This window comes from Leptinotarsa decemlineata, unplaced genomic scaffold (genome assembly GCF_025532065.1).
Source record: "Leptinotarsa decemlineata unplaced genomic scaffold, Ldec_3_MD MMD2_tig00026328_RagTag_RagTag, whole genome shotgun sequence".
NCBI classification, from domain to species: domain Eukaryota; kingdom Metazoa; phylum Arthropoda; class Insecta; order Coleoptera; family Chrysomelidae; genus Leptinotarsa; species Leptinotarsa decemlineata.
In genome coordinates this window covers 33,756,420-33,782,831 of record NW_027412688.1, presented here as the reverse complement: position 1 = coordinate 33,782,831, position 26,412 = coordinate 33,756,420, and the positions used below count along the sequence as shown (strand labels likewise).

The 26,412-nt window shown below is 36.1% G+C and overlaps 1 protein-coding gene across 3 annotated transcripts in view; it reads left to right on the top strand.

The window, feature by feature from the left end:
- Nucleotides 1–25,036, top strand: part of LOC111506701 (glutaredoxin domain-containing cysteine-rich protein CG12206) — an 84,895-nt gene extending 59,859 nt beyond the window's left edge. For all 3 annotated transcript variants that reach the window (XM_023161872.2, XM_023161873.2, XM_023161870.2), the window contains 2 exons: nt 10,089–10,154; nt 24,251–25,036. In XM_023161872.2, coding sequence (XP_023017640.2) covers nt 10,089–10,154; nt 24,251–24,427 — 243 coding nt within the window. In that variant the 3' untranslated portion in view covers nt 24,428–25,036. The remainder of the gene's footprint in view (nt 1–10,088; nt 10,155–24,250) is intronic.
- Nucleotides 25,037–26,412: the final 1,376 nt, after the last annotated feature.

Here is a 26,412-nt window from a genome sequence, read left to right as displayed (position 1 = left end):
CATTAAATTGATAATTTTACACTACCTTCCAAGATGAGTTACAAAACGAATTCGTTGAACAGGAACTTTTATGATAAGTTTCAAAGCCAAGATTCTAACCGATATTTATTATTTTAATTCAATTTTCATTGAAAACTTGACGAAAAGTGAAAATGGCGCATAATTCCATTATTTTTGGTCTCAGGATGAAATTCATATTGACCTTTCAAGTTCAGAAAGTTGCCAATCTATTGAGATAGAAGTATGTATGAAGTATGTTCAGCAGAAAAAACATTACTAGTTACCTGGTTTAACTAAACTCATATCTTCAATGTTAGACATAATGCCGACTTAAGTTTGAACACACTGTCTATTGATGTTTCATATTCATAAAGAGGAATTATTACTTTTCATAGACATTTCCGGAAGTTTCGTTGAAAAATCGAATATTTCTCCCCACTTTTCCCCACTTTGTGTTTCAAGAATGTGAATAAACAAACTCAGATTTCTAACCTCGCATTCTCGGAACTGGATGAATTATTATTTGTCGATGACGGATGCTGCTTCCTTTCAAGTTTTCTCCACACTTCTGTGAGCCTCTGCTTATTTGAGTGATTCATCGGTATAGTTAGTATGAGCAATTCGTCCTTTCTTCTTGAAGTGACGGCATTCATTTTTCGGATGGAAAATGAGAATCATTATCATCAATGTGGTGGATCTTGAATATATATTGCAGACTCATTTTGTATTATTCTGGATGGATTGTCAGAAAAATTCAATCAAAACAAACCTTCATGGGAAATGGGTTCTCAAGCTCATCTGTCAATCGATAGAGTTTTGTTAAATCCTTCGTGATGTTCATTAAGATAATATTACTGCGAAAAGCTTATTGATCTACATGAAACCTGTTCAATGCAGAAAAATTTATTTTGATGATTCAACGGCACATAGAGAATTGTTATTAACAAATCAGAATGATAGGAAGAGGCACTGAATGTTTGCCTTTGTCAATATTTCAAAAACTATTTGAAATAAAAATTTCCTTCACTTTTCCAGTCTCTTACATTAATTCCTTAGATATTGTTAGTTTTCAAATTATTTATAAAAATATGAATCCCTTTCATCTTAGCTCAATTTCATGATAAAAATTACAATTTCAGGGTGCTCCAAAATCATTACAATACTTTTACTACACGTCCTTCAGAATCCAAGAAGTTAACGCTCATATCTTCAAGATTTTCATGGCTATCAAACTTGATTTTCAACTTGTGACTAGACTTGAATATCTCCAACTCGACAGAGTGGTTATTCAAGAGATTGTAGATGAATTAATCTGATGTCTTTGTAATATACGTCTCTGATCTATGTTTGAGTATTTCAGAAAAATGAATCCTTTCGACTCTTCTGTACTTTCAATCCCAGTGTTCAGACTTTGATTCCTTAAATTTTTTGAATCTTGTGCGGATTTGATTTAGATATTTCCTCTTGAAGCTCTGGGTCTCCAGATAATTGCTCCAAATGTGATCTTTGGTCTTGGTTTGTTTGACCAAGAATTCCCATACAGATAGTCTGGCTTCGTGGAAAACCTTCTTCAAGTTAGCATTCCAGTTAAATATTTTATGAAAGACAATATCTAAGTGTTTTACTTTCGCTACAAATTTTCTGCAAACCATTGCAGAAAAGTGAAATTGAATTCTCCAGGTTTCCCTTTCTACTGAACAGAAGTATCACAATTTTGCTGAGGTTCATAGATTTTGTTTATTTTTGGTATCAACTATGAACATAGTTTAACTTTCTTTGGAAGATGTGTGATACTTTCCAAGATGACAATATCGTCTTCACAGGCTTGCAGATCTACTTCTCTTCTGTCACGATATCAAGTAAATTATCTATCAGCTACGAGAACAGAAAGAGAAATACCATCGCGATCCTTGATTTAATCGAAGCCAGTTTCTTCATTTCAGTCGAGAAAACTTTGGACAGTAAAACATTTAGACTATTTCTCATGATAGTAGGAACAATTCATAATTTCCTGGAAGTGGTTTTTCTTCATAGCACTAGTTGGGGTTTAGCACCAACAAAAGTATTTTTCAAAGTAAAATTTGTGTTTTTGAATATAACTTGCGAATGCTGACAAATTTATAGTTATCATAACCTATATTCTGTGTCTATCTATCAACTGCTAGGATATTTATTACATCCAATCTAGATGATTTGCAGAAAATTCCAGACAACCATAGCAAAATGGAAACCGCCTTCGTCCACGCAAGGAAACCATTGTAACTACAAAGTTACGCTAATTGCCCGTAAAAATAGGTTTCAATCACAGAAGCATACCGACCGCACTGAAGCTTTATCGATCATCCTTTGTTTGTACGCTAACAAGTGGTTCATAAAACAGTCGAAAGCGTTGTGGAAAGCGGGTATAAATGCGTTGTAAATGTGGTGGAATAACCGTGAAAATCATGCACCGAGAAAAAAGGGAAGATCGCACGGTCTGGACCGTGCGAGAGTTCGTTGGCTTTGGTCCCGAGGCTGCGAAATTCAATAGAGACACCAAATCAACATTACAAAGTGGATGAAACTTTATACGTAGGTACTTGTTGACTGTTTTGCTTTAGACTGATAACTTTTCAGGCGAAGTTTTTTATCATCCAGATTTAATTCAGCATATTAATATGATTTTCAAAGGAAGTTTTGGGTTTTGAACTCAAACATAACTTCATCTTTGAAAGAACCGATATTGATACAGACAGGCGTCTGGATCAATAGAAGTATGAAAAAATGATACGAATAAAAAAGTGTAGAATGTTTTTCTGTAAGAAACGATTTTTCGAGATGAACTTCCAAAACAATATTCCATTTATGCGCAGTAGGTTCTAGTATGCCTGCCAGAAAACGACTACTTTCCCTGCTACTATCACGCAGACATTTATGCAAGAGTAATTTTAATGAATCATGAAAATCTGCCTTGCAGATGTTCCTCCTTCATCCAGCAACAGGACCATGCTGAAATATATCGAGTAGATAAGCTACATACCGATTTCAAAGTATTACCCATACATCAGAAAAACAAATAACAGTTTGCCTTGGACTCCTCGCGTTTTGACTGCTTATATGAAACCTTCTTCTAAGAGATACGTTTTGAACTAGTAAGCGCTAAATCTCGTGAACAAAGACCCAAATGCGGGAAATAAACAACTTATGTACCAATAGTCTGTATCGAGGAAAGATACATACGTATAAAACTCACAAAGTAGATTCTGGTATATGAACTAGTAAGCGCCAAATCTCGTGAACAAGGACCCAAATGCGGGCAATAAACAACCTATGTACCAATAGTCTGTATCGAGGAAAGATACATACGTATAAAACTCACAAAGTAGATTCTGGTATAAGCCTGCCCGAAAACTACTTCCCTGGCTAAGATCACGATGGTGGTGATGGAATCGAGTTTATGACTCCAACTGACCTCCCTGTAAATTTATTTCAGGAGAGAGTCTACAGAGAAGATGGGTGTCGAGTTTTCGACTACAACTGACCTCCCTGTAAATTTAGTTCAGGAGCGAGTCTAATCAGGAGATGAATGTCGAGTTCACGACTCCAACAGACCTTCCTGTAAATTCAGTTCAGGAGCCAGTTTACAGAGTAGATGGATGTCGTGTTAACGACTCCAACTGACCTCCCTGTAAAGTTAGTTCAGGAGCAAGTCTACAGAGGAGATGGATGTCGAGTTTACGACTCCAACTGACCTCCCTGGAAATTCAGTTCAGGAGCGAATCTATAGAGGAGATGGATGTCGTGTTTACGACTCCAACTGACCTCCTGGTGAATTCAGTTCAGGAGCGAGTCTACAGAGGGGATGGATGTCGAATTTACGATTCCAACTGATCTCCCTGGAAATTCAGTTCAGGAGCGAGTCTACAGAGGAGATGGATGTCGTGTTTACGACTTCAACTGACCTCCCTGTAAATTCAGTTCAGGAGCGATTCTACAGAGGAGATGGATATCGAGTTTACGACTCCAACGAACCTCCCTGTAGAGTTAGTTCAGGAGCGAGCCTACAGAGGAGATGGATGTCGAGTTTATGACTCCAACTGACCTCCCTGGAAATTCAGTTCAGGAGCGAGTTTACAGAGGAGATGGATGTCGTGTTTACGACTCCAACTAACCTCCCTGTAAATTTAGTTCAGGAGCGAGTCTACAGAGGAGATGGATGTCGTGTTTACGACTCCAACTGACCTACCTGTGAATTTAATTCAGGAGCGAGTCTACAGCAAAGATGGATGTCGATTTTACGACTCCAACGGACCTCCCTGTATATTTAGTTCAGGAGCGAGTCTACAGAGGAGATGGATGTCGAGTTTACGATTCCAACTGACCTCCCTGAAATTGTTAAACATCATGTTTATAAATATTTTTTGTCGCAATATAGTATAAGTACTTTCAATATTTAATTAATTTAATATAATACTTTGTTTAACGGCAAACGCAAGCTTGAGAAAGCTATTGTATAACGATTTTTGCAAAACCCTTTAGAGTGAATATCATACAATAAACAGCATTAATAAGTTACAATATGGATTTTCATCAAGTATCGGCTAGTTATATTCAATGAAGTTCAACTATCCTTCAAAGATAGTTATCACCTTTATTCGGTACAACACCACTGATGACACCTATAACGGGTCGAAACAGCGCTATCTGGTGTTGGATCATGAATGCTTTATCTTTGGGCAAACTAGTTAGAGCTGTAGTGGAAGACAGAGGACGAATGTCCTTCGACGATCGAATCGATATCAAAGCGTGGCTTTGCAACGGACCATTTTGGTGACCTTTATTTATCTTTGATATTCATGATTTTAGTCTTCGATTGATCTCATAGATGACATCTTCTCAAGAGAACATGACATCGCCTCTACTCATTCAGGCTTGTCCTTTAAAGACAGTTGAGTCTAATAATGCTGTCGTGATTCAGCCTAGTATCACTAATAAGATCTGTGGTTGATCGAAACAGCGCTAATAGTTTATTGAAGAACTACTGTTGAGAAATCAGGACAGGACAGGAGTCAATTTTAGCAACATAGGTGATAAGTTATCATCGATATTGTGATGTAACGGGGTCTCGAAAAACAACTTGTTGAAGGAGAGAATTGGTTTTTCTTTTCTTTTATATCTGAATTTTTTTGAGTATGTTTTAAAGGTGAAAACTCGTTTCAACTGGAGTACAACTGCGACGTAAAACTGCAAATTCACTCAGTATACCACCTACAGAAGAGGCAGAAAAAATAAATTTCCAAATGGTAAACTGAAATTTACAAATTTATCAGTTTCTCTGGAGTGTGGAAAGTGTTCAAGAGCCTAATGAATCCCTCTGAACTCAAAAAATTTGGATTGAAGTTGTGCTGAAGATGAATATAACAGACTTTATGTATCATTTTACAATGATGCTGGGGTCGTGAGGATCTATATATAATTCATTATTATTTGTCAAATTTCGAAATAACCCTATTGTAAACGTGATGTTGAAACTGTCTATCAACTTTGAAACGAAAAACCGACATTTCTTTTACGCATGCAGAAAAAATAATTACCAGGTATTCAAGAAATATATAAAGTGATTGAAAGTACAGTACATGTATCTCTAATTAAATGAAACATTTAATCATCATGTCGCCCTGGATAACTAATTGTGATGAGGGCAATTAGTTCGGGTCAACTTCAACAACAAACTCTCAGAGGAATATATTAGTCTGTGAATTTCCGTACTTCCACTCTGGCAATGAATTTCAACTTATTCTGTCACCTCAATTTGTGGGCACAAGAACGAACACGACAACGAAATTTCCTCGTATCAGTTGACTCGGAAAGTATAATATTGCTAGAGTCTACGTCTACCCTTTCTAAGAAGGAATTAAAAGGGGTAAATGTACTAAAGGGTACAAGAAAGGGAGTCTAATCCAGAGGAAGGTTATCCGGAAAATAAATTCCTCCCTTTCTTTGTGAAACACGGCATTGACATAGCGGTTAGTTAATATTGCGTATATGGTAGGAACTTTATACCAGCTTGGATATGAGCTCTGTGGCTGAATAATTCTGTATGAAAATAATGAAGAAATAAAGGTGATTCACTACGAAATTACTATATGAGAGAATAACTTATTCATACCAGTTTTTGTAGCTCTCCAGAGCATCCAATGTGATACTATCAGCAGCAGGGAATTATCACATTACGTGCACTTGTGAGAAGGTGTATAACGGAACCACCAAAAGATCCATGAGAAGAAGTCTGGAGCATGAAAGGAACTGCAGATTAGGCCAAACGCACGAGTCGGCTTAGTGAAGACAACCATTAGATTATGCTTGAAAACGCGAAGCTCATTGCCCCTAACCAGGGGTACCATAGACGACTGGTACGGGAGGTAATAGAGATCCATAAACATACAGAAATTTCCAACAGAAAAGAGGACGCGGTGAACCTCAATCGAATATGAAATCCCTTAAGAAGTTATTACCTTCTCAAATGCCCTACCAGCTTTTCAACAGTGGAGACGGGAGTGGGTATAAAGAAAGAAAAAAGAAGTGAATTAATTTGCGAATCTTTCATTGATGAAAGTTATGGGAAGGAGAGCGTCCGCCAAATACAGTTATTTTTTTAACAATCATAGGAGGCGTAAAAAAATTGTAACGTGGATTGTCAGTTTTAACTTCCATGACGAATCTACAGAAGTTGATTTATTCACAAGGAAAAATAGATGATATTGAAATGAAGGAATTTGTCACAATGATAACATTCAACTGATGAATTATCTACCCTCTAATATGATTACCATCGGTTTACAGTTGTTCAAAGGTAGCTGGGAAAAGGTTTTGGAATTTTAAAACAACACACTAAATTAATATAATCGAAACTCAGTAAAAGAACTTTATAGCTAGGTGAAGTGGGTAACGCTGTAGCACTGACAGTTTTGGTACTGTTACCCCTGTGATGTCAATGCGTGATGTCAATGTTAGGACCCAAATTAACGATGAAAAGGAACGACATCACCTTCTTTGAGAAATGAGGCTTACGAGCCGCTCTCATTTTGCTACCAACAGAGGTGAGTCATCTAGGTGTCCAAGAAGTGGAGACTCACCAACCGCTATTCTCAAAGTTAGGAAGATTTCAAAGGCGTTATCAGTCAGCAACAAACAGGTAAATGCAAAATGAAGGCCTTTGAGATGTCTGAGTTATTTGACAAGATGAACTTCAATTAGAAAGTTCAGAGTATCTGTATCTGTATCTCTAGAGTAGGGAAGGTGAGTGTAGGCCCACAGCACTTAGGCCACATGTGACCCATTGTACATTCTGCCGAGGAGTTGTACTCGTAGGTCATCATCCATTATGTCCTTTCCAGGAAGGTGGACAGGTCACTAGGAGACATCTCTTTTATATCGGCAGGTGTAGGCCAAGACTCGCTGAACCCACAGTCTCTTATTGACAGTAACTCCGAGCACTCGCATAAGTCATGCCTGACACTTTCATCTTCCTGTTCACAGATCCTGCATATAGGTGTGTCCACTAGCCCCATAATATGACGTTGTTTCCTTAGTTGACAGTGGCCAGTCAGAAGTTTCACTGTTAAGCGTTAGTTTTTCCTGGTAATTGCCAGATATTTCTTTGGCGACAGCTTCCCAGGGTCGCCCATAGTGATTCTGGCAAGACTGAATCCTTTGATTTCATCCCAGCTCTTTGGGCATTGAGCATGGGTGTTACGTTTGGCTAGTTCCGCAATTGTCGAAGTCATCATGTCGTAGATGTCCAGCTGCCTTCTCGGCTAAAGAGTCAGCAATGCGATTCCTTTCACTCTTGCAGTGCCCTTTCATCCACCTCAGAATAATGTTATTACCTATTGAGGTTTTAGATGAATTTTGGTGGCACTAGCCCTGAGGTAACACGTCTGTTCAAGACTGATAGGGCTTGTCTGCTAGCAGTGCAGATTGTTATGTTTTTGCCAGAAATTCCTTTCCTGGTTATTTCTTTTGTGGCGATTGAGATACCAGCCAGTTCTGTTAGAACCACGCTGAGTAGATGTATTTTTTCCCATTCTCCACTTAATCCTTAGGCTCAGTGATCATCCAGAGTGAACTCCACATTCAGGAGTTTACTCCAGGGCTTCTCCGCCCTTGGCTAGTCCGTGGCTGGTCCGAAACCAAAAAAGAAGGCAGAGACGTTTTCCTTCTGAAATCTCGAAAATTGGAATGACATAAACTGTCATAAAAAACAGATGAATTATTTGGAAAAAAAGATTCCTTATAAATAAATTTTGTGAATATGCCAAATCCAGCCAAGGTAAGAAGACTCGTTTCATATTCCTAGCATATATAGGATCATAATAAATCCTATAAACTATGTGGAATTTTATAAACGTTTCCTGTCTTCATCATAAAGTCTACCGGGCGTTCACTAAAAATTGAGGTAGTGATTTTGAAACCGTAACAAAGGTCAAGGATAGCAAACAGCATGACGGCAGGTAGAAAAGGGTCAGTGAATGTTAGTGACAAATTACCTGATTTCGGTACAGATGTTCGCACTCCAAACTACCTGACACAGCATGAATACGCGTTACGAAACTGTAATTTTCAGTAAACAGATATCAACCCAGGATGTATAAACCTCTGAAGAAGCTAGTCACTTGCCAGCGAAACGTCAGAAAGAAATTCCAAAAATCCACGGCCTCAGAACCTGAAAGCCTTGGCCGCGATAGCCTCAACCATTTTGTCAAACCATTAATTATTGTGACCTGGATGTCTTGTCAAAATATGATGGAGAGCCTCTCCAAAGATGAAATTTGATTTTGTCCAGTGAACTGTCATAGCCATCTAATAATACTATGATCATTCGAGAGCTACTATGAAAACATTATCAAAGATAGTAAAATATGTCCATCTGTATTATTGTCACAGGTGAAAAAAAATTTCCTCGAATATTTTCATCAACTGATACTTTCCTCTTGTTTTTGTGCTATGAGAAATTGGAAAAATGGGTGGTGAATATACAGAAATAGCAAATACGAAACAAGGACTATAATTGAGATTTACGTCAATTCTTGGGATATATTTATTTCAATCAGGAAAGACCTTGTTACGGTTTGAATCGATTCGTATATATTGCCGTGAAGAGTTTTGATAAAACCCCTAACGATTTTTTTCCTTGAAAATACGTTACCAGTTCATTTTCAGATCATTAGAGGAAAAATACAATATTGTTATGTTATTGGAGTGCCTTCCAGGTTTTCAAGTATGAATCCGCAAAATGTCTATGAGTACAACTCAATACAATAGTTGGTAAAGCCTTTGAATTTCTTGAAAGTCAAAGAATATGCCTTATGATGCATCGAAAAAATCTCGAATCCTTATGAAAGGAAAATCTTTCCGGCATATTTTCAAACTCTTATCACTCCCAGCCCCTAAGTAGGATACAATTGAATTTTTAGGTCTTGAATAGCATCATGGGTCCACTTATTTGAAAGGTCATCGGTTCCTTTTCCAGAAACTCTGTTCATTGGTGCAAGAGATTTTAGGAAAAAAAGTTGCAACTGAAACTAACGTCATACTTAATTGTTCTTCATTGCTTCACATCTAGAGTAGAATGCGATACAATTATTAAAAATTAACGCATTTGATTCGTGCATTCGTTAGAATACATACAGTTTTGAAAACATGTACTCCGGAAAAACGCCTGAATTTGTTTTCAAAATGGCGGATGGCATTATGATGACATTTTCATAATGAATTTCTTCTGAGCGATAAGTTAAAATTTTTGGCATTCTTAAATTTGATGAAGAAGAAAAAATGTGTTGAAATGTATTACCACATATATGGTATTGAACAACAACGGACCTTCATATCAGACATAGAAAAAAAATTTTGCCTTCTGAAAAATTCTTTACCAAGATGTATAGATCATGCAAGATGTTACTTTCAGACACAAACTAGTAGAAAAAGCCCTCCCGAAATAGTTACGTTTATATAAACATTGAATAACACGAAGTTGAGAATACTTTCGAAACATTTTTTTTCATATAAACACGAAAATGACATTACCAACCAAATACTTTTTTTTTCAGGATGCCGATACTATTGAGAGACTAAACGAAACAGGGGAGTTGAGACGAATTTTAAAACCATTCAAGGTGAGTGATCAACTTTTTTTTAAGGACAAAACGCAAGTACTATAGAAAAATCCTTTAGATGCTCTTAGAGCGGTGCCTGTGCGAAAGTTGTGATTCACATTGGATTTGAATCACTGGAGATTAAATCCATTTGGAAAACCGTTCCCAGAAAGTTTGTTCCACATAAACGCCGTTGTCCAAATGAAAAGTTCTTGAACAGTGAAGTTCGAGGTATACTGAGATGAACTTCAAAACGATGAGCAGCCTCAGTCCGTCGCGTATTTCTAATAGATAGATGGATTTATTAGTCTTTTGTGCTACATTATGTAGATGGGGCAGGTCATATTCCTGAGGTATAATTTAAATGTGTAATATTATAAGATTTCATTTGAAAAAAAAAAATAACGTGACACACATTGTAAAACAAACACCTACATATTAAAATATAAGTAAAAAATAGAAATAGACAAATAAACATGTTACGATATGTGCGTCACAATGACAATGATCTGACATCACCAACTTCAAGTATAAACTCATCTATTGTGTAGAAACCTTTTTCTGATAGAAACACTTTGACCTGATGAAAAGAGAAATGAAAATTTCTATGTTTTTTACCAGTTTTATTTGTAACTAACGTTACTGCAGTTCCGTCCTATATGGACATTTTCAAACTTAAACAATAAACTAAGAATGACTCATTACATTCGCTAATATATACCATTCAGGTACTTGATTGAGTACCTGAATTTACAGTTCACAATACGCATGTGCCAATTCAAAAACCGGAGAGAAAATTAAATCGATCAGGTCATTTAACAGGTTGCACCCGCAATGTTTATGCTTGTGAATTTCCAAGGATTTTAAATCATTGAGTTTGCAACCCTTCCTTGCATAGTGCAGAATTTCCGTATCGTTCAGATTCGGAAACTTGTGGTTGCATGCCAAGAAATGGTTTGAAAAGGTCGAATACCGGTTTTGGAAATTTCGTCCGCATTGTCACACATAAACACTACTACACTCCGAACACTTAAGCTTATAAACTCCAGATTTTTCCAACTTGTCGACCTTATCTTTGGCATTGAAAAGAAAATGAGATAACCTGGCATGTGGTCTGAATGCTACTTCCACATTGTTTTTTCTGAATAAACCTGCACACTTTGAACTGTTTTTTAAAACCTTGAGGTGGCAGTGTCTTGATACCGCATGGCAGTATATTGAAGAGATGGATACCAGCAAACATAGGAGACTTTTTATACTTTGCGTTATGGTGTTTTTGGGTGATGAGCATATGGTTATTCCTAATATTATTATTATGGACTTCCGATCTCGACTCTAGTTGTCTTCTATTTTCATGGATATACGTCAGTATTTTTAGAATGAACAAACAAGCAACAGTTAGTATTTTGTTTTGACGAAAAATCTCCTTACATGACGTTCTGTAATTAAGATTGAAAATTAGCCTCAGTAATGCTTTCTGTTTCATAAAAATTCTGTCCACCTCAGTTGCTAAACCCCAGGCAGCAATGTTGTTGTGAATAATGGACTGACACTTGGCGAAATTAACTGATATCAGTGCTAATCTATTCTTTAGGGATTCAATGAGATAATAGGATTGATTCAATTTCTTGGATGTAATCTCCATATGTTATTGCCAAGTGAATTGTGAGTCCACTATCGTTCCTAAAAATTTTGTTGAGCTTGTTAATACCAAGGATTCATTTCGGAAAATGAAATTGAAATCATGTAGGCTTCGAGATGAATTTGCAAATTCCATGCAGACAGTTTTTCTCAGGTTGACTATAAGTTTATATTCTTGTAACACCAATCATCAAATTCGTGTGGGACTGAGTTCACAAGGTGAGATATTTCGTCCGTTGTTTTACTGGAAAGAATAATGGAAGTGTGGTCTGCGTAAAGATATATCGCACCATTACTTATATTATGTACCGCTCTTGGTGTAACAAGTCACTTGAACACTTCCCTTGAAAGTATCTGTAGAAGGGAGACAAATCTCCGACCTTTCTTCGATGTTCCAGGCTATCAAGGTTGCACGTGATGTTCGCGTCTTCAATCAGGCAGATGGCTCTTTTCTGGATAGAATCCAGGGTATGTTTGGGGGCAGAGCTCCATACATGAGAACAAAAATTCAAAGAAAGTCTGATCTGAGCTTTATAAATCATCAAAAGTTGGTGTGTACAGTTTTCTAGTTTGGAATGGTGTTCCATGCTTTTGAGAAGCAGCCTTTGTAATTCCAGCGACATGATTGTGCCAAGACAATTTGGTGTCCATTCCAACCCCCAACAAACTCATCGAAGCAGAAATGGGAATTGTCTATCCTGATATTTTTATATCCGGTTCGGAGACCCCAATGTAATTGGTCAGGATTTTTCTCAACCAACCACACGCTTATTTCTTAGAATACTATATTTCATATACTCAAAATAATTTTCATGCATTGAACAGATAAGTGAACGTGTAATCCAAGATTCATATCTTGGATTACACATAGTTCGCATAACCACAAAATGAGTTTCCTAACCAGAAACCATGAACTAATTATTTGTAGTGAAAAATGCTTCGAAAAACAAAGGAGAAATCTCGTTTGGTAGTCGATATCAAAGATCAGATTCGCAACAGACCGCTTTGGGGACCCACGTTTTTCTTTGATGTTCAAGGATTGAGTTATCTGCCGATCCCATAGGTGGCATCTTCGTACAGGCAGATGTCATCACTGTTTCCTAAAAATAAGTTTCGTTCAATATCCTATGGCACGATAATATCAACGTCACTTCTTTTTCCAAAGTATACTATTCTCAGAACAATGACTGTCACTTTCATACTGTTTGTTGAAAAATAATGTTTCTAATAAAAGCATCCGTTTATATTTGCTTTCAGCGAATAACGTGCGTTTATGATTTTTGCTTTGTTGAACCCGAAGGTAATTATGAAATTTCTGTCACTTCCATTTAATGCCCCGTTAGATTTCCAACCTAGCAGTTTTGTTGTTTTTGGCATAATCCACTTCTACAGCAGCATACTCGATTCAATGTCATGTCAGTTTTTGTGTGTGTATGTGAAATTGTGGAAAATTGCCTTCGAAATTAGTCTTCTCAATTATCTACTCAGCATTTGATGTGAGTTTCATCATTCCACATTAACTCGTTTGAATGATATTGAACAAAATGAGGGGGTTGAGTGCGGTTTCGTCGAGATTGCTACTACCCACGATAGAGGGTGGTTGCTGAATGACGTCATTAAAATTCGTGCGATTGATGAGGATTTTTGGAGATTTATTAGACACTTGAGAGTGCTATCTGCAGAGATTTTCAGTCAAAATATATTTTCCGTTCTCTTGAACGAAAATCATCGCCAAATCCATCTATAGTCTACAATAATATCCCAAAAAATTTGGCATTCAAATCACGAATAACAGTATGACACACTCAAGATGAAGACACTCTTGTATTTTAGTCATTTTTGAAAGCAGATATTTGATTTTTGGTATAGATCTTCATGAGCCGTACTTTTCTCAATACTTTTCCCGACTGATAGCCAATACCCAAACGACTGCGATCTCAGGAAAGGGGGAAATTTTCGATATTTTGCTTCGCGTTGAAGATAGCGAAAAAAGTTATTTAAAAAAGTTGTTCATCTGCAATTTTGACCCGAAATTCATATTTTCAATTAATTGTTCGGAATAAGAATATACAAAAATTCTAGTCAAAATCAATTTAATTAATGTATTGAAATAATAAAAAATGGAAATGAAATTTTCTATGTTCCGTACCACATTTATTTTCAATTATCATTACTGCAGTTTTGTCGTATAGGGACATTTTCAAACTGATATTATATAAATATTGTATTAGTTTGAAAATGTCCATACAGAAAGAAACTACAGTAACGATAGTAACAAATAAAAGTGGTGTAGACAGAAAGTTTTATTTCTCATTTTCCATTATGCTCTCCTACCATATAGTAACTAACGGCATATATCGAAATAACTATTTTAATAATTTTAAAATAGAAATCATGAAATTATAAAACAACAACAAAAATTAATTGGCGCTCCGTGGCGACTTCATTGATTCCAGTGGCGCATTTGCTTTTTCAGCTGCAGGAAAACCCGGAAAAACCTGCAGCACCACATCGTCTGAAGATCTTGATCTGACAATGTCCTCTCTCTCATAAAACAAAATGTAAGGTGTCTCCAGAGCCTCCACTAAATGCAATGCATCGCCAGAACACTTATTGACACGACTATCGTCAAACTTAAACCAGTCAGATTCAACGCCAGAACCACAGTGAACAATGACAATGACTTCATGAACATTATAATAGTGGTCTGCTAGATTGAAGTGTTCATCTATTTCAAACCTTCGTAAAAGTTTGGTGCTTCCGCCAGAGGTTAACTCATGATTGAAGATCGTCAGTGTTACTATTAGATTGACTGGTGCCTCAGCTATACTTGTTTTCTTATAACAGTCAGTTAGTTTGGCGCATATTTGGCAATACAGTCGATCATCACCTCTTAGGTGTGTGGAATTGGCCGCGGTGGTAGTGCGCCCGACTCACGATCGGAAGGCCGTGGGTTCGATTCCCGCCTCGACCAGATATTTTTCTCGAGAGAATTTATCTGGTTGAAGCTGGGATGATTCTGCAACCGTGTTAGGAATCACTCATTAAAAGTTAAGACCTTGTTAGTCCTTAGCTCGCACAAGTTTCTCAACTTATGAGAGTTGGGGCGACAGCTGATTGAGGGAAAAACAGACAGACAGATTTTTAAGAGTTCTATTTTCAGATGATTTAACACGGACTGGTTATTAGTCGTATTAGGAAACGCTAGTTGAGGTTCCAGAATTCACATAAGTTTTTGCTACCTCTTGAACATTTACTACAAAGTAAACAAGTGAGTTTTTTTCTAGCAAAAGATGCACAAACACAAGACAAGATAGACTGTACGGATTCATTCAATCCAGAGAGGTCAGGAATATTAAGTCCGAAGAATTTGGAACAATCCTCTTGTTGTCCTAACGAGTATCTAGTAGACTTTGTTGGAGGAAAAGATGATACATTCTTATGAAACTGCAACTGCATGAACAGGTGTTTGAGTTTGGTGAATAGATAGGAAACATCCTCGTTCTCGTTCATCATTGAAACCTCATTCTTGAAATTCGTCGTCATGAACAACACCTGTAAAATGCTGTAAAGTAGCAACCGTAAAATAGCAAGTGTTTTCTAAATTATCTAATCCAATTTTCTTCTCTATACTAATTTTATCACATGTAAGTTATTCAAATTGAATCTCCTTTACAAGCCTGTCTCTAATTTCGAAAAAAATTTCAATTTTCTGTTGAATATGATTGGTTGCGAGTTTGGATGAACAATCGTCATTTTCAATGATTTGAAGCAGTCTTATATTTTGTGTTTCGAAAGTTTTCAATTCGGGCTAGAGTGTCATGAAACAAATGAACTATTAATAGGTAAATGCGTCAAAAACAGTAACGAAACGTCTCAATTTACGAGGAAAAATTGGAATAATAAGGTTATTTGGTGATTGTGTCCAAGTAGCAGACAAGTTTCTAAAGACTTCAACAAGAAACATCCGCAACAAAATCGTATTTGACATGGAACGGCAGCCTCCGTGAATAAACTTTTTACTCAAACCGGAAGTGTATTATAAAGAATCAGCCAGCTATTAACAAACCACATAGAAAGAAGGTACCTACTATGATGACGATGATGAGTGCTTCATCGAAATTGGTGCTAAAGAGGCGATAAGCCAAGTGTTTCATGCCAAAACATCGAATGTACATAAGTGAGGATGACAGTGTTCCATGTAATAAAAAATTTCTCCTATCATTTACTATATTATGTAGCAATCCTGTGAATGATACCTGATTCGATTTCATAACGAAAGTTTGGAATACAAACTGAATAGAGAAGAATGTTTTTGTATAATTCAGTGTTGATATGAAAGTAGTTGTTTTGGGAGTATTTTGTATTTTTCTTTCGTGTAATCCGAACTTTATATGAATGTAGCTGTTTTGAGAGGGCAATTTCTTCCAGTTTTTGTCTGAAACTTACTTCTTTGCATGATCTACACATCTTTGTGAATAGTTTATTTCGAAATTATTTGCTTTCTTGTTTCCTTTGGATGATTCTCACATTTTTTTGTATAGAAAACCTTTCTTTCTTCAAAATTAGTATCCTCTAAAAATATATCCCTTTCAAATTATTACCGTTCAATATTTTTGATATGATATGATCAAATCATATACTCTTGAAGGCTTTTGACAATGAGAAGTTGAACAAAATTTTCAACAATCTATATTTCATGTGTCATGAAGTTATAACGTTAATTTCTGATCCAACATCTCAAAAAATTCGGTGACATCCATCAAAGTCGCTACAGTACATTATTGTTGACCTATTCCTTTATCTTTCTGTACTCAATACAGAATAGAAATAATTTTTTGGAACTGATTGCTTTTTCTCTTCCTTTGAAATCTTCCCACATTTTTCTGGTATGAAGATGAAGAAATAGAAAGCCATAACCTCTCTTTTCCGTGAAATTGTTGTTGGTTGACTTGTGAAACATTCAATGCAGTCCAAATTTTTCTCCCATATCATTCTACTGCTACTATTCATTGGTAGCCAAGTATGATCCATTTGTGAGGAGCTGTTGATTATCCATTCATGTATTCTTGATATTCTCTTTCACACACTTTTGATGGTGTTGAAGTTTCACTAACGATTATCCCCACAAAAATAACTTCTTCAATCACTAATAGACTCTAATGCAATATTGAAAATCATCGTCAGAAACTAAGAGAGTCCAAAGCAATTTTATATCTCGATGTATTTTCAATTGGTGGAGGGTATTCAACACAAATTTGTGAAGGAAAACATCAACATACTGAGCGGTTATTGCAGAAAGCAATTCGAGGTAATTTCAAATCTCACTGTGCAGCTGTAATATATCGAAATTTCCTCAGTTGTTTGTTTTAATGTAATTCCTATGAGAAAAACATTGGGAACGTGATCTGGATGCCTCCGGGTGAACACGTGATATAAACAGTAAATCCAATTCAGTGTGATTTATTTTACCAATTTCTTGCAATGTCAAATTCAAGGCTTTATTTGTGTTCTTGAGCGAAATAGGTGTTTTCACGTGATCGTATTTTGAAAATGGAGACTGTGTTTATCGGGTCTACAGAAGACATTTGTTTTGTAATATTATACGCATGCAAATCACAAAATATTGTCTCAAATAAATCCAAATATTCCTCAGGAACGAAAACAAAATTCAGTATTGATTTTTTTCGACTTCTTCAACTTCCTTTCATATCAATGAATATAAAATAAGCTGAATATTATAGAGGAAAAGACATTGGTTGCGATGTCATAATCATATAGGTAACTATACCGGGTGATTCTCTAAGGTGGCTCAACCCTATAACTTTTTTATTATTGGAGGTAAAAAACGAATTATGAAGGTTATGTATTATAGTTCAATTTACATTTTTTGACATATTCACTTCCTTTGCCGTACTTTCAGTTTGATCAAAAATTACCCCATCTTTCGATTTTTTAATGTGACATCCTATATAGTTTTACTAATTTCGATCGAGAATTACATTCTGAATTCATCAATACTTCACCTGTTGATATTTGGCACATAAGAACATTTTTATTACAATTTTTATTTTTTAATCTAGAATGCCATGGATCGTGTAAATCGCTTCATTCTTGATCAAGTAACATGGGAAAACTACGACTTTGAGGCTTATGACTTTGCAGTCGTTTTAAAAATTATTTCACAGTCTCGAATATGAATTTCTCCAGTAAACTTAATTTTTTCAAATGTAAAGGGGTTGGCTTGTCAGCTTTTAGTAAAAGATCATTTTCTTACGAATAATTTGATGCCACACCCTTTCACTTCATTTTCTCTATTTTTCTGAATAATTGTAAGGAATGATCATACCTAATAACAAATAATAAGTATGCACTAAGTCCTGTTTTTCTAGTTATCCCTGAAAACAATTGAAGCTGTTGCTAGGACTACCTGAACAAATAGGCTAATGAATATGCATTCACTTTTAATAACTTATTTGTTGTGTAGTTTATAATTAGATATGGCAAATTATACTAGAAACGAGAAAATTTGGCATGTTGCCAATTTATAGAGAAACAAAAAAGAATGCAACTGGTACAGCTCTAATTTATGCTTAGAGGTTCCCTAATCGTTGCCATACTACTCGGCATTATTTTCCAAAACTGGAAAGAGAAATGCGAAATGAACCAGAAAAAAAAGTTAATAACTTCATCGCCAGTAAAGAAAAAGCAGTAAACGTGTTGGCCTATGTTGAAGTGAATTGAACGAGGTCAATTCGCCAAATTGTTTCTGAGTATGATATAAGTTATTCGTCCGTTTGAAAAATTCTTCATAAATATAATTATCGATCATTCAAGTACCAACTGCACTAACATCTTAACGATAACAACCAAAAAGTGACTTATTGCAACTGGTTTTTGACCAAATACAGAGAAGATGTACGTTTTTCATTCAAAATTATTTATTCAGATGAAACCCGATTCACCAACTTGGGAATGTTCAATAGGAATAATAAAAGGTACTTGTCTCAAACAAATTTACATCTGATGCAAGAATGAAATTTTCAAGAGTGATTTGGTTTCAATTGCTGGATGGGTGTTATCGGAAGAAAACTTCAGGTGCCAATATTTTTTGACGGACAACTGACTGCGGAAAAAATCTACAGTTCCTTAGAAATCAAATTAATGATTCCATTGAAGATTTGCCACTGACTAACCAAGTTGATATCAATTTTCAACTGAAAAAATTCATATTTACGACTGTGAAATAATTCTTAAAACGACTGTGAAATCATAAGCCTCAAAGTCGTAGTTTTCCCATGTTACTTCATCAAGAACGAAGCGATTTACACGATCCATGGCAGTCTAGATCAAAAAATAATAATTGGAATAAAAATGAATTTATTTGTCAAATATTGACAAGTAAAGTACTATTGAATTTAGAGTGTCATTCTTCATCGAAATAAGTAAAAATAAATTAGATGTCCCATTCAAAAATCGAAAGTTGGGGTCATTTCCGGTCAAACCAGAGGTACGGCAAAGCAAGTAAATATGTCAAAAAATGTAAATTGAATTATAATACACAACCTTCAAATTTGGTGTTTCTATCTCCAATAATAAAAAATGTATAGGGGTGAGCCACCTTGAAGAATCACCCGGTATAGGCCAAAACTTGAATGACTTGTGCCAACCGATATGCCGACATCCTCACACTCTTCGCTAATAGTGATTCGATGACACTTTCCTTCACTTTCTCAATTTTCCGCGGTTGTTGATGTGCTGGGGTATCCATGGCGGACGTCGTCATTCATATCTTCTTTACCGTCTGTGAAAAGTTTGTACTTGTTAACATTTTTTTGACTGAGAGTACAATCACCGTATGACACTGTCAACATGTGAAGAATCGTTTATTGATTATTTTGTGTATGTACATATATTATACCTACTATAGGCCAATTATTACTTTTGTAGGTTCAAATAATGATACTAATAATGTACAAACACAAAATTAGTATCATCATTTTTGAGCCACGTCAGAAGCTGCGGTGGTAGACTAGTTGAATGCTTGTTAATGATGAATCGTATTATATTATATTATCAAACCTACCTTCAGTTAGGATATTCTGTAATCTCCCGAAGATCATCTACTGCTTGCTTCATCAAATTTTTCATAATCACTTTCAGAAGCAGTGATAATTTCACGTTATATGCTCACTGTCAACAATATATGTCGACCGCACACTGAACACTGAGTCATGCGAAAAGAGGCGAGGAAATCGTTTATCCGAGATACGGCTAGCATGAAAAAAAAGGGAAACCTGATAGAATGGTGCCGTTATGCGTTACGTTACCAAGTGGTTTACCCTCTCATAAGAAGTTATCACTTCAAAAGTCGCTAATCGTATGTACGTAGCCCGCAAAATTTGAACAGTTTCACCTTTTTTTTAACAGACCTCGTACGTTATACAAAATATCATTTCAAATAATTTCCTTTCTGTTTCCCGATCCACCTTGAATTCACCATAAATCACTCCGATATATTTATAGAATCCATAACAAAAACAAACCGACAGGTATATCATATTTATTTTCCGCTTCATCCTTGACTCAATTCCCCGCAATGCCTTTCCACGGCAAATGCTCAAATATCGATTTAAGTCCGACGTTCCCGTTTTATGAATTCAGCCCGTGTAACCTGGTTAGTATCTTATAAATTGACATTGGCATTGTTCGATTGGTTTCCTCTGTTCGGCACTTGTGCAGCTTTTTTTCGCCGAAGTGTTATCTTCTGAAAAGACCCCTGAATTTGAACAGGCTTTTCGTTAAGTGTGTGCATACCTGGATAATGTTTTTTTGCGTTAAAAGTGCTTTGGATTTCTATCTTGGAAAAAATATGATTTTTATTGACAAAAAATAGTTTCCATGTGTATAATTCCCGAATATTCTATGATTTTCTTCCAGGAAATAGTACTCAATACCAAGAAAACACATTATGAGAAGATTTCAGTCACTTTGTCACAAAAGTACCTATAATACAATTTTTTTCATCAGAGAATTCTGGAAAAATTTCGAAGTCGAACGAAAGTAGAACAGTCATTGCTGTGGCAAAGAGAAAATACGTGGGGAAAGTCTAGATTATCCAAATTTAGAAAGTTATGATTTTCTGACATATAATTTGACAGCCCTATATCAAAGGAAAGTGTAGGAAATTGTAATGTAACTAAAAAGGGCTGATAATAAATGGAAATTATTCCATTCAGAATTCCATGAGATATCATGAGTTATCCAGGCACTCTCCAAATCTGGATAGCTCTCCTTTGTCCAATCACTTTCCTGAACGTCTGCTTTTGTCGTGAAGGATTTACTTTTCATCACATGTGACGATGCGATACAAAATAGTATCGTTTTTGTTGCGCAAAAGAAAAGAAGAAAAAAACTTTGAAACGTGACTTCTCCTGTCGATCGTTCAAATCGTGTGGCAACCACTTTTCGAGATTTTTTATCTTTCTATTACGTTTTAAATCATCAAACACCAAATGGGAGCTGACGCCCAGTTCTTTCACTATCCCACGCACCGATTGTTATGGGTCTGTTTCCACCAGGGTCCTCAAATCCTCGTTCTAGTTACTATAGGTCGACCACTCCAGGGTTCATCTTCAAGGCTGGAATATCCGAAACTGATTTTCGCAAACCAACACTTTAATTGTCGCACATAAACAATATTACACTCCGGACACTTGAGCTTATAAACTCCAGATTGAAAAGGAGATCAGATAACCTGACATGTGGTCTGAATGCCACTGTTTTTTCTGAAGAAACCCGCAATTACCTCTATTCTTTTACCAAAATATGTGAGAGTTACCCATTTCTTGATCTGGAATGTGACTGCGTTGAAACCATTATTATGGCCCATCTATGTAATTATATCAATTTACCTAGCTAGATTGTTGCCATTCTTAAACATATTGATGAGGATGACCGACACTAAATAGGACACATCTGTATATAATGAACCCACTTACACAGGACAGTATCTGAACCAAGAATCCAACCACCATCAATCGACTAGGAGAGGAATCATCAAGACTCTACTAGACCATGCTTTTGGGTCCTGTAATATAAAGGAAGGTATCGAAAAGAAACTAAGCATCATCAAAAATGATTTTTAACGAAATGATTATTCCAAAGTGATGGTGGAAAAGGCTTCAGCTAGAAGACAGCAGAAGCTCCACAAGAAAGAGAAGCCGCCACAACCACTACTTGTATTTCCCCACATCAGAGGATTGTCGAAAAGAATAAGAAGGATTAGGTCCAAGTATAACATCAGAACCTGCTTCAGATCTGGGAACACTATCCATAGCAACGTCACGAAAACCATGCCACCAAACGTGGACTGCGATTTCAAGAATTGCACTCACCGGATACCTTGCGAGTGTGGAGAATCATATATCGGTGAAACTAAGACGCCATTGAAAGTTCGCATTGCCGAATATGAGAAACACACACAGCGAGGAGAAACCAGCAAATCAGGAATAGCAGAGCACGTTTGGACTCATCAACATAACATCAAGTGGGCTCAAGCTGAAATCATCCACAAGAAAGAACACTGGTTTAGGAGAAAATTCAAAGAAGCCGCATATTCGTTGTTCAACAAAGCATTTAGCGAAGCTAGCGTAGAGACGCAACATATGGAAATCTGTAATCAAGCGGAACACGACCAACTCCCGCCACACGGTCAGCTTCCGCTAAAACTGATGAAGCGGAGGGAGGGAAGAAGAAATAGGTGAAAGATCTCTGAGAAATAAGTCCAGTTATCACCCGAATAAGACGATTGTAGATACTAACAATCGAAACGTTGTGAAGTAACTCTATAATTTTCATCTCGTGTTATCAGTTCGATTTTTGGTTGTTGCTTGTAATTTATTTCATTGATTTCATTGTAATTCAGATGAAGATCTTCAGGTGATGTAGTGCTGCAGGTTTTTTCGGGTTTTCCTGCAGCTGAAAAAGCAAATGCGCCACTGGAATCAGTGAAGTCCAATTAATTTTCATTAATTTTTATTGTTGTTTTTTTGCTTAATATAGTTGTTATTCTTCAGCTGACCTTTTTAATTTTTTACATATTATTTCAGGGATTTCAAATCAATTTATATTATATCAGACAATGGAAGCCCGAACTAGTGAAATGCACCTTGAAACATTGTCAGTCACCTTCAAACAAACATTGAGAAACATATTTTTTCATCCAGTTACTTTTATATCATCCCATCTTACTACACCATGCATCATTGAACTAAACAGCTCAGATGAAGAAAAGAGTAAATTTCAAACAGATTAAGCGACACACACCTTGAGAATAATTCTAGCCGTAGCCAAATCCTTCTTAATCTCATTACAGTTATTGAACGCCATACTCAGGTCAGGACTCAGATTCATAACGTTTTTTTCTGGGATATTTCCATGGACATGTTAAAATTCGTTATTCAACAGTGAATTTTTGGTGTATTTTGCAATTTTTGAATCATTAGATGGGAAACTTTATACAGATGAAAAAAAGGAAACTTCTAGTTCACCCCGATAAGTTACTGCTTGAACCAAATGTATTTTTCACAATGGAAAACTGGCTTTCAATCACGAAAAACTGTCTGAAGAGGATTGCCGCACAGGACTTCATAGGAAAGTCATCAACATTCATCGAAATTCATTTCAACAAGAAAGATGTACAAAGTCACAGAACGTAGTATCCGGTACCTGAGGAGGCCAGAAATGGACTAGAATATAACTCCGATCCTCATTCCGGCAGCAGCACTCCTATCAACAACGTTGGCCAATCAGAATAACCTAGCACAAGTGCCGACCAATCAGGAAATGGCATTCTCATGGACACCTCATGCCCACCAAGCCCTACTAGTATGAATAGGAGTGAACGCGGAGCTTCTCAGTCAGTTGTTGCTGATGCTTCGAGATACCACATTCATCCTCGCATACATGCATACATCTCTGACGCAACAGCAACCGCAGTTGCTGGCGAAACCTTTGGAAGTACAAATTTCTATTGACCATCAGTATGGGTTTTGTTCTCTCCAATCGTGACTGCGGCTGTGAAAGCTTATGTTATGTTGAGTATTATTATATTATTGAATGTCTAGCGTTTAAAATAGTTCAAACCTGAATATGATGATCGTCTGAAATAATTATTATTACAACCTTTCATACATTCATCCCCTTGCAGCGAGATGTGCGAACACATTCATTTCAGAAATAATCTTATAATTTTGTGAACACAATTTTTCTGAGCAACTTCATTGCTTTAAGTTGATCACATTCAGCCATGATTTAGTAATTTTTTGTGACTCACTTCTATGAGCTAGTCAATATAAGTAATTCATGAGATACCTATTGAAAGCTTTTGTCTTTGAATATCTCTCTACTCTGAATACTCCTTCAAATCCGACCCTGCAAAAACCCATCTAATAAATCTTTTCATTCTGTTTCAGAGCCTAGACGTTTGTACGACCTGCAAAGTTTGTGGAGGATTCAGACTCTTGCCCTGTCAAATCTGCAAGGGAAGCAAGAAATCCGTACACAGAAACCACTTCACCGCTGAATTCGTCGCTCTCAAATGCATGAACTGCGACGAAGTTGGCCTTGTGCGATGTCACTCCTGCTCGTAGTTTGCTGTTTGCTACGTTTTATTCCGTATTGACAGAACTCAACTGTTCATGATGTACGAGGTGTATCAAAAGTGAATTATAGAGACTAAAAAGCCAGAAGCATCTAGATTCTCCTGAAGCTTTTTTCATCACTCTGAATTGTTGTGTCATGTGGTTTGAATTATCATAATGAAAATGAAAAGTGAATTAGTTCTGTTACATTTTTGAAACAACTGTCCTGTACTCATGTACGTTGCTTTTGGTGCTTTCGTTTCCTGTTCCATAACAATTAGAAAACTCAATTGATCCATAAATTAGTGAATGTTCTTTGTAAAACACCAAGTATTTCTTAAAAGTAGTCATGTTAGTAGTTGAACAAGCGAATTGTAAATATACAGATCAACAGAATAATTTAATTGAAATTTTAGGAAGTACTCATATAAGAACTTGAAAATAAGGACAATATCTTTTTGGTTGTCTCCTTGATGTGCCTGACAAAATGTACGAAAAGTGAACTATTCATGCCTCAACTGGGGTTCACTGGGTTCATCTACAAAAAATAATTCGATCTGTAATATACGTATGCAATATTATTTTGTAAGTCAGAAATACAATAAAGTTTTATATATTCGTGATCTTCATTTTTTTCAAACTTGACTGACATTTGACGAAATGTTTATCGAATATAGATTCGAAGGTTATACTACAGCTACCGGACTGAGTCATGTCCTGTGGGAGAAATCGTTTTTGCATAAAATTTGGGTTGGTGTATGACGAAGGAAGTTTTAGGAAATGAGAAATAGAAACTTTTGTTTGCCATTTTACCTTTACGGCTCGAATAATCTAACAGACTGATGACAGATTTCTACACATCTACTGCACATCTCGAGGGAGGGGCTTCTCACCGACCATCACTCAGTCCATCAGCTGTATGTTGTCTGACATGTTGACAATGAACAGCAACAACCGCGATGCTATTTTTTGAAAGGCATTTCACTTTGTCTAGTGTTTTGTTATCTACTCGACAGAATATTTCATGTTTATCAACATTGACAGCAGTTCACTCAGTCAATTTGTACGTTCGGTTATATATTTTCCAGAACTGAAGATATTCTGATTGCACTACCGACTATGACAACTTATTTTTTGAGTTTCCCCGACGAAATATTGTAACGTCTTCAATTTTGTTTTATATTTTGGAGATGAAGTATACAACAAGTCGTTCATGGGCCATAGTGTGTATGCAATATAAATAAAAAACTAATAAATAGAGTTTATTCTATGATTTTCACTATGAGGGTTTTACAAAAACCGCGACACGTGTTTCGCTATACAATAGCTTCTTCAAGCATAACTAAAGTTACTTCTAAATTACACCTAAATTACACATATTTAAATATGGATTTTCATCAAGTATCGGCCAGTTCTATTCAATTACAATATAAATACCTATGACATTATGGTTTCGATTCAATCTATAACGAGTTTCTCACAAAAATATTGAAAACTCGTCTTGCTTGTTTTTTTTTGGATACCTATTGACGAAAAGTTACTCTTTATGAGAATTTTGTGATAATCTATACTGATTTTTGAGTTTTACATTTTCCACTATCTGAAAAGTTAACAAAGCTAAATCAGTAGAGGGGATACTGAAGTGTGATAATGGATAATCTGAAAAAGTTACCTCGTGAAGTTATTGACTTATATAAACCATTGAAGAGCACAAATAGTAACTTGTATTAGTCCAGTGTAGATACACGATTGAAATGATGTTGATAATGTTTTGTTTGTTTTCTGATTGTGGAAAATTCAGTCTCCAAAACACAATACGAAACATTGACTTCTTCATGAAAAATGTCTGATAAAATCAGAATAACTTCTATAATATTTCTAATTTGTTTTATTCAACATTTTATATTTTCAATATTTCAATTGGCTACCATCTGATTTCCGAACTCCTAACGAAATTAGCACAATGTACATTATAAACTTCGGATTGTTTTTTT